The 16442-nt window shown below is 41.8% G+C and overlaps 1 protein-coding gene across 2 annotated transcripts in view; it reads left to right on the forward strand.

The window, feature by feature from the left end:
- The window catches only part of LOC126470998 (uncharacterized), a 398099-nt gene extending 388816 nt beyond the window's left edge, over window positions 1–9283 (forward strand). For both annotated transcript variants that reach the window (XM_050099049.1, XM_050099050.1), the window contains one exon: window positions 7332–9283. In XM_050099049.1, coding sequence (XP_049955006.1) covers window positions 7332–8903 — 1572 coding nt within the window. In that variant the 3' untranslated portion in view covers window positions 8904–9283. The remainder of the gene's footprint in view (window positions 1–7331) is intronic.
- The last annotated feature ends 7159 nt before the right edge of the window (window positions 9284–16442 follow it).

Raw genomic sequence — 16442 nt, forward strand, 5'->3', positions numbered from 1 at the left:
CAAAGGTTACCACTAGAGCTAGGCATACATTGGCAAAAATATAATGGAATTGGCAGAATGGTTACTTGTTAAATGAGCCCAGTGGCAGGATGAAAAATACAAATACAGTGTTTCACAAGGATCAGAAAATATATATATTCAGAGGCAACTATTTTCAAAATTTGCCAGCATACATGACTTAGTGAATGGCAGGCATCATAAGCAATGCTGCTCAGGATTGGCTGGTAATCTAAGCAGTTTGGTGAGCTTGGAATGTAGTAACCAAGCTGTTCTTTTTAGAGGCTCATAATATCTCTTTATTAAGTCATGTCTCATGCATTTGAGCATGAATTGTGTTTTAGTGGCTTGAATAGAAATTATTATACTTGAACATTTGGTTGCTAGGATTTTAAGACTCAATCAAATAAATCTGACTGGCAGTGCTCATGGACATTCCACCAGCTGAATGGATGACAGTAGTGATTGTTTACCTCATTTGGCCTGTAACTTGTTAATAAATAAATAACTGAAAATAATTGGAAAGGAAGATCCTGTGCAAAACAAATTTTTAACTTGAAGTCAGTAATTCACCATAGAATGTTAGCCAGCAAACCAATAATAGTGTCATTTATTGATTTCAAGAAAGCATGTGATTGTATAGACAGAAGAACAATAGCTAAGGTCATTAGATAATTTGGTGTTAAATCAAAATTAGCAAATATAATTCATGAAACACTAACAGGTACAATATCTAAAGTCAAATTTGTGGGATGAGTATCTCAGCCATTTGAAATAAAAACTGGTGTTAGACAAGGTGACAGTTTATCACCTTTAATGTTTAATTGTGTTCAAGAAAAAACTGTAAAGAACTGAAATTCGGAGCTAAAAAGTCACAAAATTGAACCAATAATTCTGGGAAGGAAAACAAATGGAATTAAGGTAAACTGCTTGGCCTTTGCAGGTGATTTTGCAATACTTTCAGAAAACCTGACAGAAGCAACTATTCAGAGAAACCTTCTGGTAAAAATAGCAAACAGAACTGGTCTCAAAATTTCAGCTGAAAAAACAAAATTCATGGCAAATATAAAAAAATGTGCCAAAATTCATAGAAACACAAATAGGTAAAATAGCAAATAAATTTAAATATCTTGGAGAAACTATACAACAGAATGGACTAGAAAAATCTGCAATAGATATAATAATTAACAAAATGGAAAGAGCATATGGTTTGACCAAAAATCTTTACAACAAGAAATGTATATCTAACAAAACAAAACTAAAACACTGCATGACAGTGGTATGACCAGAATGTTTATATGGATCTGAATGCCTAATCATGAACTATAAAATGGACAAACTAGAGGAACTGGAAAGAAGAATTGTTAGAAAAATAATGGGTGCAATAAAAACTGCAGATGGTTGGAAAATAAGAAGTAATGAGGAGATCTACAAAAATATAGAGAAAATACCTGAAGTAATGGCCAAATGAAGATTAACCTTTTTCAGACATCTCTGCCAAATGGATGGAAATAGACTAACAAAACTAATACTCCTATATTTCTGGTAGAAGAAATCGACAATAGCATGGATTACAGAAGTAAGGAAAGAGCTAGAAAGAAACAACATCAAAGAATCAGAAATAGCAGAAAGAAACCATTTAAAAAAATACTAAATTTGGAAGGCTTTCCAAGCAGAAGAAATAAAAAATCGGGAACAACATGGGCAGAAGAAAGGAAGAGACTTCATGGGGAGAAAATGAGGGAATACTGGAAAAATAGGAAACAACAACAAAGGAAGAAGAGGAACTGAAGTTGTTAATGTGATCCTAGTTGGAGGAAAAAAAAAAAAAACCTCAAAATAAGTAAATTTTAAAAATAAATACACAAGTATGTTGTGATTATTTGCACCTCCATTGGAAATACACAAATCTAATCAATTCATCTGCTTCAGGACCTGTGATTTGTGATAGTATTGTGCTCTAAGGCATCCTGTTATTAAGAAAAAAGTGATAGAAGGGTTTTAATTATAATAAGTAAACAATTAAAAATCTCATGTTCCCTTTTCAACTCAAGTATCAGGCTACATATTTGAATTCCCACAAGCTTGTCTTTCATGCAACAAATACTAATTTTGAGTCAGTCAATATGAGAGGAAACTGGCGGAACTAATTCCATGGAATTTTTATTAAACAGGAATAAGTAGCAACTGCTATAACACAAAGGAGTTTCACATTTTTTGCTTGTAACAAGCAAGGCAGTCTGTGGAAGTAAACATTGTACTGGTTTATGATGAATATTTCCTGTGTCTCAGAGGGTTATTTGCAAGGTGTTCATTCACTTTTGTTCTTTAAATTTTCCTCTCTTCTTAGTTATTAGGTAGGTGACACTAACCTGATCATGGACGTTATTACAGACAACAATGAGATACACTGATATGACTTATTTTGCTTTTTATATTACCATTTACAAACCTTCATTCATTATCGTTATCTATAAGCCACCATATGACATGATATGGCTATTAGTAACTGTATTTTCCCCAATCTCCTGCATCGTTTGCCATGCTGGACACAAAGGATTATGTGACCTGATCTCATAAATTTTACAATTTTGGTTCTTGTGTGTGATTTTCACATCTAAACATGGAGATGTAAACATGCACTGAGTGAAAAATATCAATTTTTAGAATTCAGCCCCATTGGTTAGAGCAAACTATGAGTTAAAAAGTGGAAGCAGTTGCACAGTTTGTGTTGTCCATGAAAATCTTCAAAAAAATATGGAAAGGATAGAATGCTACTTATCACATAGGGGAGGCACTGAATCAGCACAGTGCAAAAGACTACTGAAAATAATACAGCATTCAGATAAAGTACTTCTTCAGAAGTAGTAAATTCAGACACATTCCAATAAGAACAACTCACACACACATGGCCACTGTTGTCTCCAGGTGCAAAATGACAGCTGCAACTGCCTCCGATGTGAGCAGCAATCTAGTTGGGATGAGGATGGAGAGGAATTGCAGGGTAAGGGTGGGGAAAGATGCTACTGCTGGCTGTAGGAGCATGCAGGGACATGGGTGGGACAGGTTAGCAGCATTTGGACGCTGTGCTGAGAGAGCAGGGAGGGGGAAAAGGGAGAGCAGAGAAGTAAAGAGGAGGAAAGAACTAGTGAGTGCATTGGTGGGATAGGAAGTATGTGTAGTAGAGGAGTGGGAGTATGGAAGAGGATAGACAGATGAAGGACAGGAACCAGTGAAGATTGAGGCCAGGGCATTACAGGAACAAAGAATATATTCTAGGGAGAGTCCCACCAGTGCAGTTCATAAAAGTTGATGTTGGTGGAAATAATCCAGATGGTACAGCCTGTGAATTAGTTATTAAAATGAAGTACATTGTGTTGGGCAGCATGTTCAGCAACTCGATGGTCCTGCTTCCTCTTGGCCATGATTTTCCATGGCCTTTCATGTGGACAGACTGCTTGTTGGTTGTCTTGACCTTGTAGAAGCAGCACAGTGGTCACAGCTAAACTGGTAGATCACAAGGTTGCTTTCACAGGTGATCTTTTCTTTGATGGGGTGGGAGATGTCAGTGGCAGGACTGGAGTAGGTGGTATTGGGAGGATGTATGGGACATGTATTGCATCTAGGTCGGTTGCAGGGATATGAGCCATGATACAAGTGGGTTGGGAGCAGGGTTGGAGAAGAGATAGACAAGGATATTGCATAGTTTGGGTGGGTGGCATAATACTGCTGTGGGAATGGTGCAGAGGATACTGTGGAGAATATTTCTCATTTCAGGGCAAGATGGTAGGTAGTTGAAAAGCTACAGGAATCTGTAATTCAATTACTCTAGTACTGGGTGGTACTGAGCCATGAGAGGAATGTTCCTTTGTGGCCAGACATTGGGTGTGCAGGGGGATGGTAGATGACTAGTGGGACAAGGCACAGGAGATCTGTTTCCAGACATGGTTCGGATGGTAATTTTGGTCTGTGAAGGCCTCAGTGAGACCCTTGGCATGTTTGGAGAGGGGCTGCTCGGCACTACCAATACAACAACCATGGAAGGCTTGGCTGTATGGAAGGGGCCTCTTGACATGAAATAGGTGGCACTTTGTTGAAGTGTAGGTACTGTTGGTGTTTCATAGGTTTGATGTGGATGGAGGTAACCATCCTTGAGGTGGAGGTCAACATCAAGGAATGTGACTTGTTGGACTGAGGAGGTCCAGGTGAAGTAAATGGGAGGGGGGGGGGGGGAGGTGTTGTTCTGGAGGAATTTTGCCCAGATCATGAAGATATCACCAATGAATTTGAACCAGATCAGGGGTTTGAGATTTGGAGTTATTAGGAAGGTTTCCACCAGATGGTCCATGAATAGTTTAGCATAGTATGGAGCTATGTGGATGCCCAGTGATGTCTTCAAAGGAGAAGAAAGTGTGGTTCAGGGTGTAGTTGGTTTTGGTAACCAGGAAGGGGGTTGTAGGTTTGGAGTCGGTCAGGCATTGCGAGAAATAGTGTTCAATAACAGCAAGGCTATGAGTATTTGGGATGTTAGTGTAGAGGAGTATGCCACTGAGAGTGATGAGCAGAGCATCAGGTGATAAAGGAACAGGAGCGATGGAGAGTCAGTGGAGGAAATTGTTGGTGTCTTTTGTATGAGAGCATAACTTACAGATAATGGATAGAAGGCGTTGATCCACAGCACAGTAAACAGCCACAGTGTGGTTTCCAGTGCAGTTGCATTTATGAACTTTAGGAAGCATGTAGAAAGTTGGAATGTGGGAGGAGAGAAATAGACTTTGGGGAGAGGTTCTGGGATGGACCTAAGGACTTGAGGACGAACTGGAAATCCTGCTGAATTTCTGGAATGGGTCACTGTGGTAGGGCTTGCTTGGTGATATATCTGCCAGCTGGCCTACCAGCTTAGCTGCAGCCACTGTGCTGCATTTTATGTGGGTATGACAACTAACAAGCTGTTTGTCCACACGAGTGACCACCACCGAACTATGGCCAAGAGACAACTGGACCATTTGGTTGTTGAACATGCCACCCAAAATGATGAGCTTAACTTTAATGAGTACTTCACAATCAGTGCCTTCTTGATTCTTCCCACCAACATCAGCTTTTCTGAACTGCACAGCTGGGTCTCTACCTAGAACATATCCTGTGTTCCTTAACGCCCTGGCCTCAACTTCACTGGTTCCTATCCTCCACCTGTCTATCCCCTTCCCTTCTTCCACTCCAGTACTACACACACCTTCTACCCCCACCAATGCACCTACTAGTCCTCTCCTCTTCTCTACTTATCTCCTCTTCTTTTCCCCCTCCCTGCCCCCTCAGTGCTGCACCTAACAGCCCTATCCTGTCACCACCATGTCCCTGCATGCTCCTATAGTAAGCATCAGCACTAGCATCTTCCCCCATCCCTGTCTTGCTATTCCTCCCCCTCCCCACCACATGCCTTTTTTCTTAGCACCACTACCCACCCCAACTAGAGTGCTGCTCATAACAGATGCAGTTGCAGTTGGGCCTTTGCACCCAGAGTCAACAGTGGCCATGTGTGTGTGAGTGGTTCTTGTGAGAATTTGCATGAGTTTTCTGCTTCTGAAGTAGTACTTCATCAAAAAGATGAAATATTTTTAGCATTCTTTTTCATTGTGCCTAATGTGACTTAGTGCCTCCCCTATGTGGTGAGTAGAAGCAATTTACCCCAATATTGTTGTTGCTCCATCCTGGACTTTCAATTGTTCGAAAATCATCAAAAAGTCCTTCTGAACTGCTTAAGCATCCAAAGAGTTTTGAATTTTGTTTTCTTATAATTCTGTGCAATCGGTCTTTTAATTAGTCAAGTAAAATATCCTAATATGCCAAATACTCATAATGCTATCTGTAATGAAGAACACATTCCTCCTTGATTAAGTTGCTCATAGCATATTACATAATGTAAAAGGAAGGTGAGTCATCTCTTCAAACATATGGTGCTTATTATATTCATTCCCTAAGGATGATGTGCTGTTATGTGGCACATCCAGCCACATAAATTGTCTATCTTAATGACTTCTTGAATTACATACTGTGTACGAACATACTATATGCTGACGATATGACATTAATAAGTACAGGAGAGAACTTACAGAGTGTACTGGACAAAAATAGAGAAATGATGCAAATGGCTAACTGGTGTCAGGCTAACCAGCTGTGCATAAATCAAACAAAAACAGAAGAAATAATATTTAATCTCAAAGTAACTAAAAATTAAAACAAAACAATGAAATTACTTGGACTAATCATAGACCAAAAGCTCTCTTGGGAAGGACACGCCAATTATCTATGTAGTAAACTAGCACGAGTACTTTTCTTATTGTATAAATTAAGAAACAGTGTGAGCAAGCAATTGCTACTCCACTCATACTATGCTTTTTTGCATTCCCAACTGAAATATGGAATATTGCTTTGGGGTAACTCCCCAGGGGCTGAATGTATTTTCAGATGGCAGAAGAAAGCAATCAGGTGCATGGAGGGGTTAGCACCCAGAGAGTCCTGCAGAAATTATTTTAAATCTCTTGGTGTAATGACAGTGCCAAGCATGTACATATATAACTGTCTAATATATGCCAGAGAAAATCTGAAAAAATTGAACATGAGATGTGATGTGCATGCACACAGTACAAGAAACAGTCACCTGCTGGACTTGCCTTCCACAAGACTTGCTGTAGTCCATAATAACTATAAGTACTTAAGCATAAAATTTTTCAATAAGTTACCATGCTCAGCTCATACAGTACCACTAAATAAATATAAGAATACATTGCAAACCTGGCTAAAAAACAATGAATTCTATACAACTGAAGAATTCTTAGAATCTAATCATCAAAATAGATGTTTTACCTAAGTTATGAAGAAACTGTTTTGATATTATATAAGCTAGTTATTTGCTGTGATTCTTTTCTTAAGTGTGCATTTAATTACTGTATAAAACATTGTTTTACATAATGCTGAAGAAATGGTCTTTAGTTCCTTTTCTCCCCTTTCTGTAATGATTTGAATATCGTACTGAATCTAAAACCCTCTGTAAACTTTGACGAAGCCAATTGTATGAAAAATACTGAAGGGCTAATAAAAATATTCTATTCTATTCTATTCTATTCCATAAACAGTGTTTGATCCATGAGAAACAAGATTGCAGATAAGGAAAATAGAAAGAACCTCTTAGGGGATTATTTTCAAATGGACAGATTACTTTGAGCAAAATAGTATATGACATATTAAAAATGATTTTCTTGAGTATCACAGCTCATTATGTCTATTTTTCGTGTAAATGTCAATAAATTCCAAATTGAATTTTTCTTTTTTTGCAGAAGGAGAAAACAGAAATACAAGAAATTAAACTGAACTCAGCTGGCCATACATCAGCAAATGAAAGCTTCAATCCTGCACCAGAATACCAGCTCAGTGACACCACAGAAAATTCTCCAGAGCAGTTAGATGTGAAATACACAGATACAGTGCAAAGTGACAAAGAGATAGACAAACTGTCATGGAAGCCAGTGAAATACCAAGAGGCAATCCATACTAACACAAACAGTCTTGACAATGTTAAGGAAGACTCAAGGTCCCTTAGCACTCATGAATCACAATTGATTTTATTCAATGTTACTCCAGATAGTGTTCCACCTCAACACACCAATAACTCTGATGGAAACAGTAGCAAGATTGCCATATCTAGACGATCTGGCAGTACGTCATCTGCAACTGATGAGAATACTGCTAGACCAGAAATTAAAGAACCAGTTCTACTTGCAAGAACATCTGCTGCCAAGAGCTCCTGGTTAGGAGACACATCAAATAAGCAGCCCTCTTGGAGTTTGCTGGAAAATTATGATGCCACATTTTTGCCAGGAGAACTGATAGCTACTCCTAAACCTGAAATACGAGAACCTATCTTGAATCCTAAAACAATAAAAGACAGTGTCACCATGCCTCCCACCTCTGTTAATGCTTCTGAGAGTAACTCCGTACCCATTCCAGCAACAAACAATAGTGCAATTGCATCAGCAGACAACGTTATTGCTTCTTCAGTCCGTACTCTCCTACCTGTAAGGAATATAAGAATTTCATCGGACATTTTAGAGGACAGCAATCTAAAAGCGAAAAAGCAAACAAGGAGCCCATCTACTGAATTAAGCCCTCCACCATTGAATGCAGAGCATTCATTTACACTCTGGAAAAGCACCACTGAGAATACTTCCAGGGCTTATAGTAATGGGTCTACAAGTCCAAATTTTCAAAGATCAATGAAACCAGCTCATCAACAGCTCACAGTTCAGTTTTTCCCACAACGACTGGCCTCTCTCTTAGCTCAGGCTGAAAGATATGCACGTATGACAGTAATGAGATTTCCATCTTTTGGCAACTCTTTGAAACCATTTTCAGCAAGTAACAAAAAAGCTGAAAATGTCAAAGATACTTTTATAAACAATGGCCTAGCAAATACACAGTACACTCAGCGAAAACCTAAGCATGTAGGAGCAGCTGATTCAGGCAAAAATATATCAGAGTCATATCTTTCAGATGGAACAAAAATGATGGGTGATCCTGTTTCAGAAAGTCAGGGCAATTTATCACATACACAGTCACAAAGTAATACTGATAATGTCTTGTCTGATAAGACAGCTGTATTAGTCCCTTACACATACAGTTATAGTATTACTGATCCTGAGAGGAAGGACAAAAATAAAGTCAAATATATACCTCTTCATTATCTGGAAGGTAATAAAACAGAATATTTTGTTGAAAAGATTACAGTAACACCAGAAGAGTTCAAGAATTTTAGAACTCAGAAGGTATATCCACACAATCATGCCCATCACAACCTAGGGGGATATGTTGATGGTTTTCACCCTGTTTATTCTAGAGTTCCCAATAGGTGACAAATGTATTTATCAATATTTGACTGTGATTCAGTTTTCTGTAAGACTGCCAAATATTTATTAAATGTATTAAAGAAACTTAGTTTGTGATAGATCATACATACTTTTCATATTTGGTCTGTGTCCATGCAAGAGCAACAGTGACAGTTATACATAAAGTCATTTTCAAGAGGTTCTAGATTGTGTTTATGAAGTCATCTGTTTGGAAATAATGTTTTTAGGTTCCCTACTAAGCAATTAAAAATTCTGGTCACAATGTATCATTAAAATTTAACTTTTTACTTTTTTGCATAGCTTGCTATTTTCTTTCAGGCCACCCACTTTTATCATTGTCATGTGATCATAATTATTTGTTCATAAAATAAATTCGTAGAGGTAGTTATAAGATATTCATGTTATCATGTAAAGTAAATGATATATTTATTGAATATAAATTGCTCTTTTTTACAATAAATGAGTTTTTTATTGAGTTTTTTTGAAAGTCACAAAAACTTCATGTTTAAGGAAAAAAGATGTGAAGTTGTTTTTACTTCATGGGAGAGATCAGTATTTGCAATACAAATTATTTTGCTATCACTGTTCCTTATTCCTTCCTTCACCCAGTTTTAACCCACTCTGAAGCAAATTCCCAGAACTAATTTTTATCTTTTATGGTATATTTAAACCTCAGTGAAACTGGTTCTTACAATAAGTTCAGACATCAAATAGGGCATTTCATTAGACAGAAAATTTTCATTGTTGGGAGGAAGGAGGTATAGGGATTATGTCCCATCAATAATGAAATAATTGGAGACAAAACACAAGTTCAGATTTGGGGAAGAAATTGGCTGTGCCCTATTGAAGGAATCGTTCTGGCATTTGCCTTAAGCAATTCAGGGAAATCACAAAAAAACTAAAGCTCAGTGGCTGGATAGGGATTTGAATTGCTGTCCTCTCAAAAATGAGTTTTGTCTTATCACTGCACCATCTCACTCAGTGTTTCATTTTAAAGGAGTTTTGCTATTTGGGGAGTAAAATAACTGATGATGGTCGAAGTAGAGAGGATATAAAATGTCGACTGGCAATGGCAAGGAAAGCGTTTCTGAAGAAGAGAAATTTGTTAACATCGAGTATAGATTTAAGTGTCAGGAAGTCATTTCTGAAAGTATTTGTATGGAGTGTAGCCATGTATGGAAGTGAAACATGGATGATAAATAGTTTGGACAAGAAGAGAATAAAAGCTTTCGAAATGTGGTGCTACAGAAGAATGCTGAAGATTAGATGGGTAGATCACATAACTAATGAGGAAATATTGAATAGGATTGGGGAGAAGAGAAGTTTGTGGCACAACTTGACCAGAAGAAGGGATCAGTTGGTAGGACATGTTCTGAGGCATCAAGGGATCACCAATTTAGTATTGGAGGGCAGCGTGGAGGGTAAAAATCGTAGAGGGAGACCAAGAGATGAATACACTAAGCAGATTCAGAAGGATGTAGGTTGCAGTAGGTACTGGGAGATGAAGCAGCTTGCACAGGATAGAGTAGCATGGAGAGCTGCATCAAACCAGTCTCAGGACTGAAGACCACAACAACAACATCATGTATTCATATAATGCTTTGAGCATGACATCTCAAGAACGATCTGAAGGTTATTATTTTATGTTTGTAAGACAAATAAGTTTTTTTTTCATAGATTTTGATGAAATGGAGTTCAATTTAATTCATGGGGAATTATGAATGCAGATCTTTCAGAATAGTAGAATCAGATAATCTACTGCCTCAGCTGCCAACAATTTTATTGGTTCAAAAACATTACTGGTTTTGGACAGTTATAAGCATTAGCCTAAAATGGTCATGTTTTTGAACCAATAAAACTATTTACACCTGAAGCAGTTGATTGTCTGATTCTATTATGGAGCTCAGTTGCAGATGTCCTTTGTAGTATATCTTCTGCTTTCAGAACAGTTAAGAAACATTAATGAGACTTCACCATAAAGCAACTTTGGTAATTAGACAAAAAAATACAGGGTGTGTCAAAAAAATGTATACACACTTCGAAGCATCATAGAAAATTTATTTCCCGTTCTACAATGTTAAATTTCTGGAAATGGAAAGCTTAAAGCCCAATTGGAAAAATAAATGTACTTTGCAAATGTGATTAATGTTCAAACTGGTGGCCTTCAGCATCAATACATTTCTGAGTACGAGTCACCACTGATTCCGTACATTGTACCAAAGTGTCCAATGAGATTTCTGCGCACACCACCTGAATCTCATTCCAAAGTGTGTCCAGGTTACGTGGTTTACGTTTGTACACCTCATCTTTTACAGTACCGCATAAGAAGAAATCCAGCGGCGTGAGGTCTGGAGAGCGTGCAGGAAACTTGATTGGTCCCCTGCATCCTATCCACTGGCCTGGCACATTGTGATCCAGGTATGCTCAAACGTCCCTATGATAGTGTGGTGGGGTACCATCTTGTTGGAAATAAATCTCATCATTACCGTATAATGCATAAATGGCAGGGAATGTGGAGTCAGCAAGCATTGTTAGGTACGTTTCTCCAGTAACAGTACCTTCAAAGCGGAAAGGCCCAATGAGTCCCCTTGCAGACAAACCACACCACACATTTACACCAGGCAAATTCACAGTCTTTTCAACTGTAATGTGAGGATTATCTTCAGCCCAGTACACACAATTGTGCCTATTGACAGTTCCATTGAGTTTGAATTGGGCTTCATCTGACCAAATTATGCTACCCATAATTCCCAGTTCACGTCTCACCATCTCCTGAACCCATTCACAAAATTCTAACCTTTGATCTGGATTGTCACGTAGCTGCTGCCACCTGTTGAAGAAACATAACATTACTTTCTCACAGATATTTAACCTTGTAGAATGGAAAATAAATTGTCTATGACAGTTCAAAGTGTGTATACGTTTTTTTGACACACCCTGTATATTTTTCCAATGTTGTTCACAGAATGGATGTGATTTGAAATATATTTTAAATGTTGTCTCAATTTTAGAAACTGGAAGGAGATGGAATTACCTTTGGGAAACACTGGATGGATAACAAAAGGTGCACATTTTGGTAATTATTTTAAAAGTTAGAGAAAATCATCAATGGTAATGGCTGCATCTAAAGTTTTTCAACTTAGCTTTACGTACAATAATAGTTACAAATGAACTCATAACAGCCAACAAAATCATAAGGATGGAAATAAGGGACATGAAATTAAATTTTTAGTTTCCTGAACCATGTATCATAAACTGTCAGTTAGTTAATCTATTCATCTACAGATCATTTACAAAATGGTATTTGACATGCCATCTTAATACAAAGAGATTAAAAAGAAAATTAATTCACTTGTGGGTTTTCTAGCTATAGCAACTGACCACACACAAAAACTCCAACTTATTACAATCTGGTACTTTTATTTCAGCTCGTATAATTACACCAGACACAGGAAAAACATTACAGACAAGAATGACTCAAACATCTCCACCAGAGTCCTAAGTGCACACAGCCTAAAGAACACCAAGTCCAGAGACAACTTACTCTGCACTTGGCAGGTGGCAGTTACTGGTAGTCGATGGCTGCCACAGAGCCCCTCCTCCCCCCACCCCTCTCCACCAGAAGTGCGGAACACTGGAGGGAGGACGTGGGGTGTCTTCCTGTTTGTGGTGTTGTGGACACTCGCTGTATGATAGAGGCATGTGCAAAGAGTCCATGCTGTCTGTGCAGGGTGGACCAGCGATGGTCTAGTCCATCATCCAGTGGGGAGGATGGGCTGGTCAACCTGCACGTGTGAACTAGACTGGCACAGAAGATGTCAGCATTCGGCTACAGGCAAACAGGGGGATGTGAATCTTGAGCATCCAGTCGGTGCTGAACGTTGCAGCTATGCCAGCCTAATCCACCCCATTTGGGATAGGAACTGTGTGCAGAATAGTGATATGTGATGTGAGTGTGGACTCATGCGAAGTGTCCCCTATGCAAAGGATGAAAATGGATCCCTCATGGAGTTATAAGGAAAGCTCATCATGTGGACACCCAGAGACGTTGATCGAGATGCGAAATTTTGAAATTTTGACATAGTGGGTACTAGGGTGATGGGGGGGGGGGGGGGGGGAAGTCACTGGACACAACCAACGAAGGGTCTCAGCTGTCAATGCGATTTTACATGCACAAATCAGCAGTGTAAGGCTTCGTATGAGGACTCCCTGATCTGGGATGTGGTGGTTCAACTGGTTCCTGATCCACTATGTCACCGGACGTTCCCGCCAGAAACGTTTGCAAAATTTCAGCGCCCTATTTCACGTTCTGCAGTCTGCTGGTCTACACTGTCCGCTGGACAAATGTTGTTTTTTCCAACCGGAAGTGGAATACTTAGGACACTGGCTCAGCAAAGATGGCATTCGGCCTTCGGGTCATAATGTCGCGGGCATTGAGGCCCTTCCTCATCCCAAGGACTTATCTGAACTGCAGGTGTTTTTGGGCAAGGTTACTTATTACTTAAAGTTCTTGCCCCAGGCTGCCTCCGTTGCTCAACCCCTCAATCACTTGCATCACAAAGGGGTACCTTTTGTTTGGACTCCTGCCTGTGACCCGGCTTTTCCCTCTTTAAAGGCAATGCTGAAGTCCGCCCCTTGCATTACTCCCTCCACTTCGGACCACCCCTTGGTTGTGGCGGATGATTCGTCATCATACGGCATTGGGGCCATCCTCACACACCGGGATGCCGATGGCTTCCAACAGCCAATCGCTTATGCCTCTAAGACGTTGACCCCAGCACAACGGAACTACCCCAAATTGAAAAGGAGGCCCTGGTGAACGTGTTCTCCATCCAAAAATTTCACACCTACCTCTTTGGGGCAAAGTTCACCCTCCTGACGGGCCATAAACCCTTGGTTACACTTTCTGGACCCCACTCTCACCTTCCATAGCGGATGGCTCTAAGTCTCCAGCACTGGGCATTGTTTTTACGTAATTACACTTACACCATCCGGTATAAGCCCACCGCCCACCGTGCTAATGCAGACGCTTTGTCACGTCTCTCAGCAGGCCCCAATCCTGCCTTTGACAACACGAGGTCCTCTGCTTTCACATTGATTCCGCCTGCCGGGATGCGCTGAACGGTCTGCCTCTTATGGCTGCTCACATTGCTGCAGCTAGTGTTGCGGCAGGTTCTCAACTACGTGGTCCACGAGTGGCCATCTTATGTTACTCACTAGATGCAGTCCGATTTCAGCCCCGGCGCCACCGGTCCCACAGGCTCTCCGTGGTCGATGATGTCCTTCTGTTGGCCGTGGAGTCGGATGCCCACCAGATGGTCATCCCTCCGGAATTGTGGCTTCAGGTACTCAGTTTGTTACACCGCAGGCATTTGGGTATGTCCCGTATGAAAGGTTTGGCTTGCCGGCATGTGTATTTGCCTGGCATCGATGGCGATATTGAGCACTTGGTCCATGGGTGCAATGTCTGTGCGTCACCAGGCAAGCTCCCCTCAGTTGTTTGCACCCTGGACTGTGCCTCACCGGCCCTGGGAACGCATCCATATCGATTTTGCAGGCCTGTTTTTGGGGTCCATGTGGTTATTCATCGTTGATGCCTACTACAAATACCCATATGTTGTCTGCATGGCATCCACCACCACGGAGGCTACACTCACGGCCCTGGCACAGGTTCTCGCCATTGAGGGCCTGCCACACACGTTGGTCTCCGATAATGGTCTCCAATTCATGGCGTCCTCCTTCCACAACTTCTGTCAGGCCAACGGTATCAAACATATCTGCAGCCCCCTTACCACCCTTCATCCAATGGTGTGGCGGAGAGGCTTGTCCGTACTTTTAAACACCAGTTGACTAAGGCGGTCGACACATCTCCAACCACCTCAGCTCTCACTCTGTTTTTGAGCACCTATCGCACTACGCCAATTGACGGACGCAGTCCGGCAGAGCTGCTTCGTGGACGACAGCCGCGGACCCTGCTCCATTTGCTGATGCCATCCTCCTCCCGCCCCCACTCCCGGCCCTCGCTGCGGTATGCCCCTGGCACGGCCGTGTGGGCCCACGAGTAAGGCGCAAGGTGGGTTGGACACTCGCCACGGTCGTCGCGGCCCATGGGCTGGATGTGACGTCAGTGCAGATGTCGAAAGGGTTGGAGTGCCACCTCTCAATCAACTCTGCCCTCGTGCTGCCACAGGACTCGCGCCACCGCCTCTTTCCCTACCTCCTTCAGGTACAGACATCGTCCTCGAGTCACCGTCCCTGCCCCCAATTGCCGTCTCCCCGTGGGCCTCCCGCCGCCCCTCTCTGACTCCAGGTGGATCGGCGGCTCCCTCCCCTGCCCTGGATTGGCTGTCATGGATACCTCGGGCGTCCCTTCCTCCACGCCAATTGCGGTTGATGTGCCCAGTTCCTCTTCCCGCTGCCGCCCACCTCAGCACCGTCCAGGGCGTTTCCGCCTCTACGCGCAAGTTTCAGGGGGGAGGGATCTGGTACCACGCACCGCGGAATTTGAATCCCCGCCAGACGTCATGGACGTCGAAGACACCTAGAGGTCTCTGCACAATCGCACCTTAAACTGTGGCGGCGCACGCCTCCTGGCCCGCTGTTAGTGTGAGGGCGCCACCGTGGAACACGTGGTTCCAGCGGCCAATAACGGCGCCCCCGATAGACTACTTAAGCGCCTGCCTCTCGCTCAGCCAGCCAGTATAATCTCGTGTAGTCTGTGGACACCTCGCCTCGCGTTAGACAGCTTACTTACTTTCTTGTTCTTTGTACGAGTGGACGTGTTTGTTTGGTTTCCTTGAGACTTCGTTGTTCGATCTTGTTGTTGTTCATTCTGTCCTTCGTTGGTTGTGTCCATCCTCTCTCATTGTGTTGTTGTTTGCGGGCAGGAGATAGAGAAGATCCAAAGAAGAGCGGCGCGTTTTGTCACCGGATTATTTGGTAACCGTGATAGCGTTACGGAGATGTTTAATAAACTCAAGTGGCAGACTCTGCAAGAGAGGCGCTCTGCATCGCGGTGTAGCTTGCTCGCCAGGTTTCGAGAGGGTGCGTTTCTGGATGAGGTATCGAATATATTGCTTCCCCCTACTTATACCTCCCGAGGAGATCACGAATGTAAAATTAGAGAGATTAGAGCGCGCACGGAGGCTTTCAGACAGTCGTTCTTCCTGCGAACCATACGCGACTGGAACAGGAAAGGGAGGTAATGACAGTGGCACGTAAAGTGCCCTCCGCCACACACCGTTGGGTGGCTTGCGGAGTATCAATGTAGATGTAGATGTAGACCCGCTGTGCTTTCCATCATTTCAACACCGCGACCGTCCCGGTCACAGTTACAACAGGTAGATTGCAGGAAACAATCTGGAGGGAAGCAGCAGGGTCCTGTTGGAGGTTGTGCAGTTTGGTATCATTGTCCTGTAAGTGGACCAGTTCATCAAAATAAATGGGGGATGAAATTGCATTTATATGTGATAGGTAGTCAGCCACTACACTTTCTGACCTCGGATATAACGAATTTCTGTTGTTTATTGGCAAGTTAAGTCCATC

This window comes from Schistocerca serialis, chromosome 3 (genome assembly GCF_023864345.2).
Source record: "Schistocerca serialis cubense isolate TAMUIC-IGC-003099 chromosome 3, iqSchSeri2.2, whole genome shotgun sequence".
Taxonomy (NCBI): Eukaryota; Metazoa; Arthropoda; class Insecta; order Orthoptera; family Acrididae; genus Schistocerca; species Schistocerca serialis.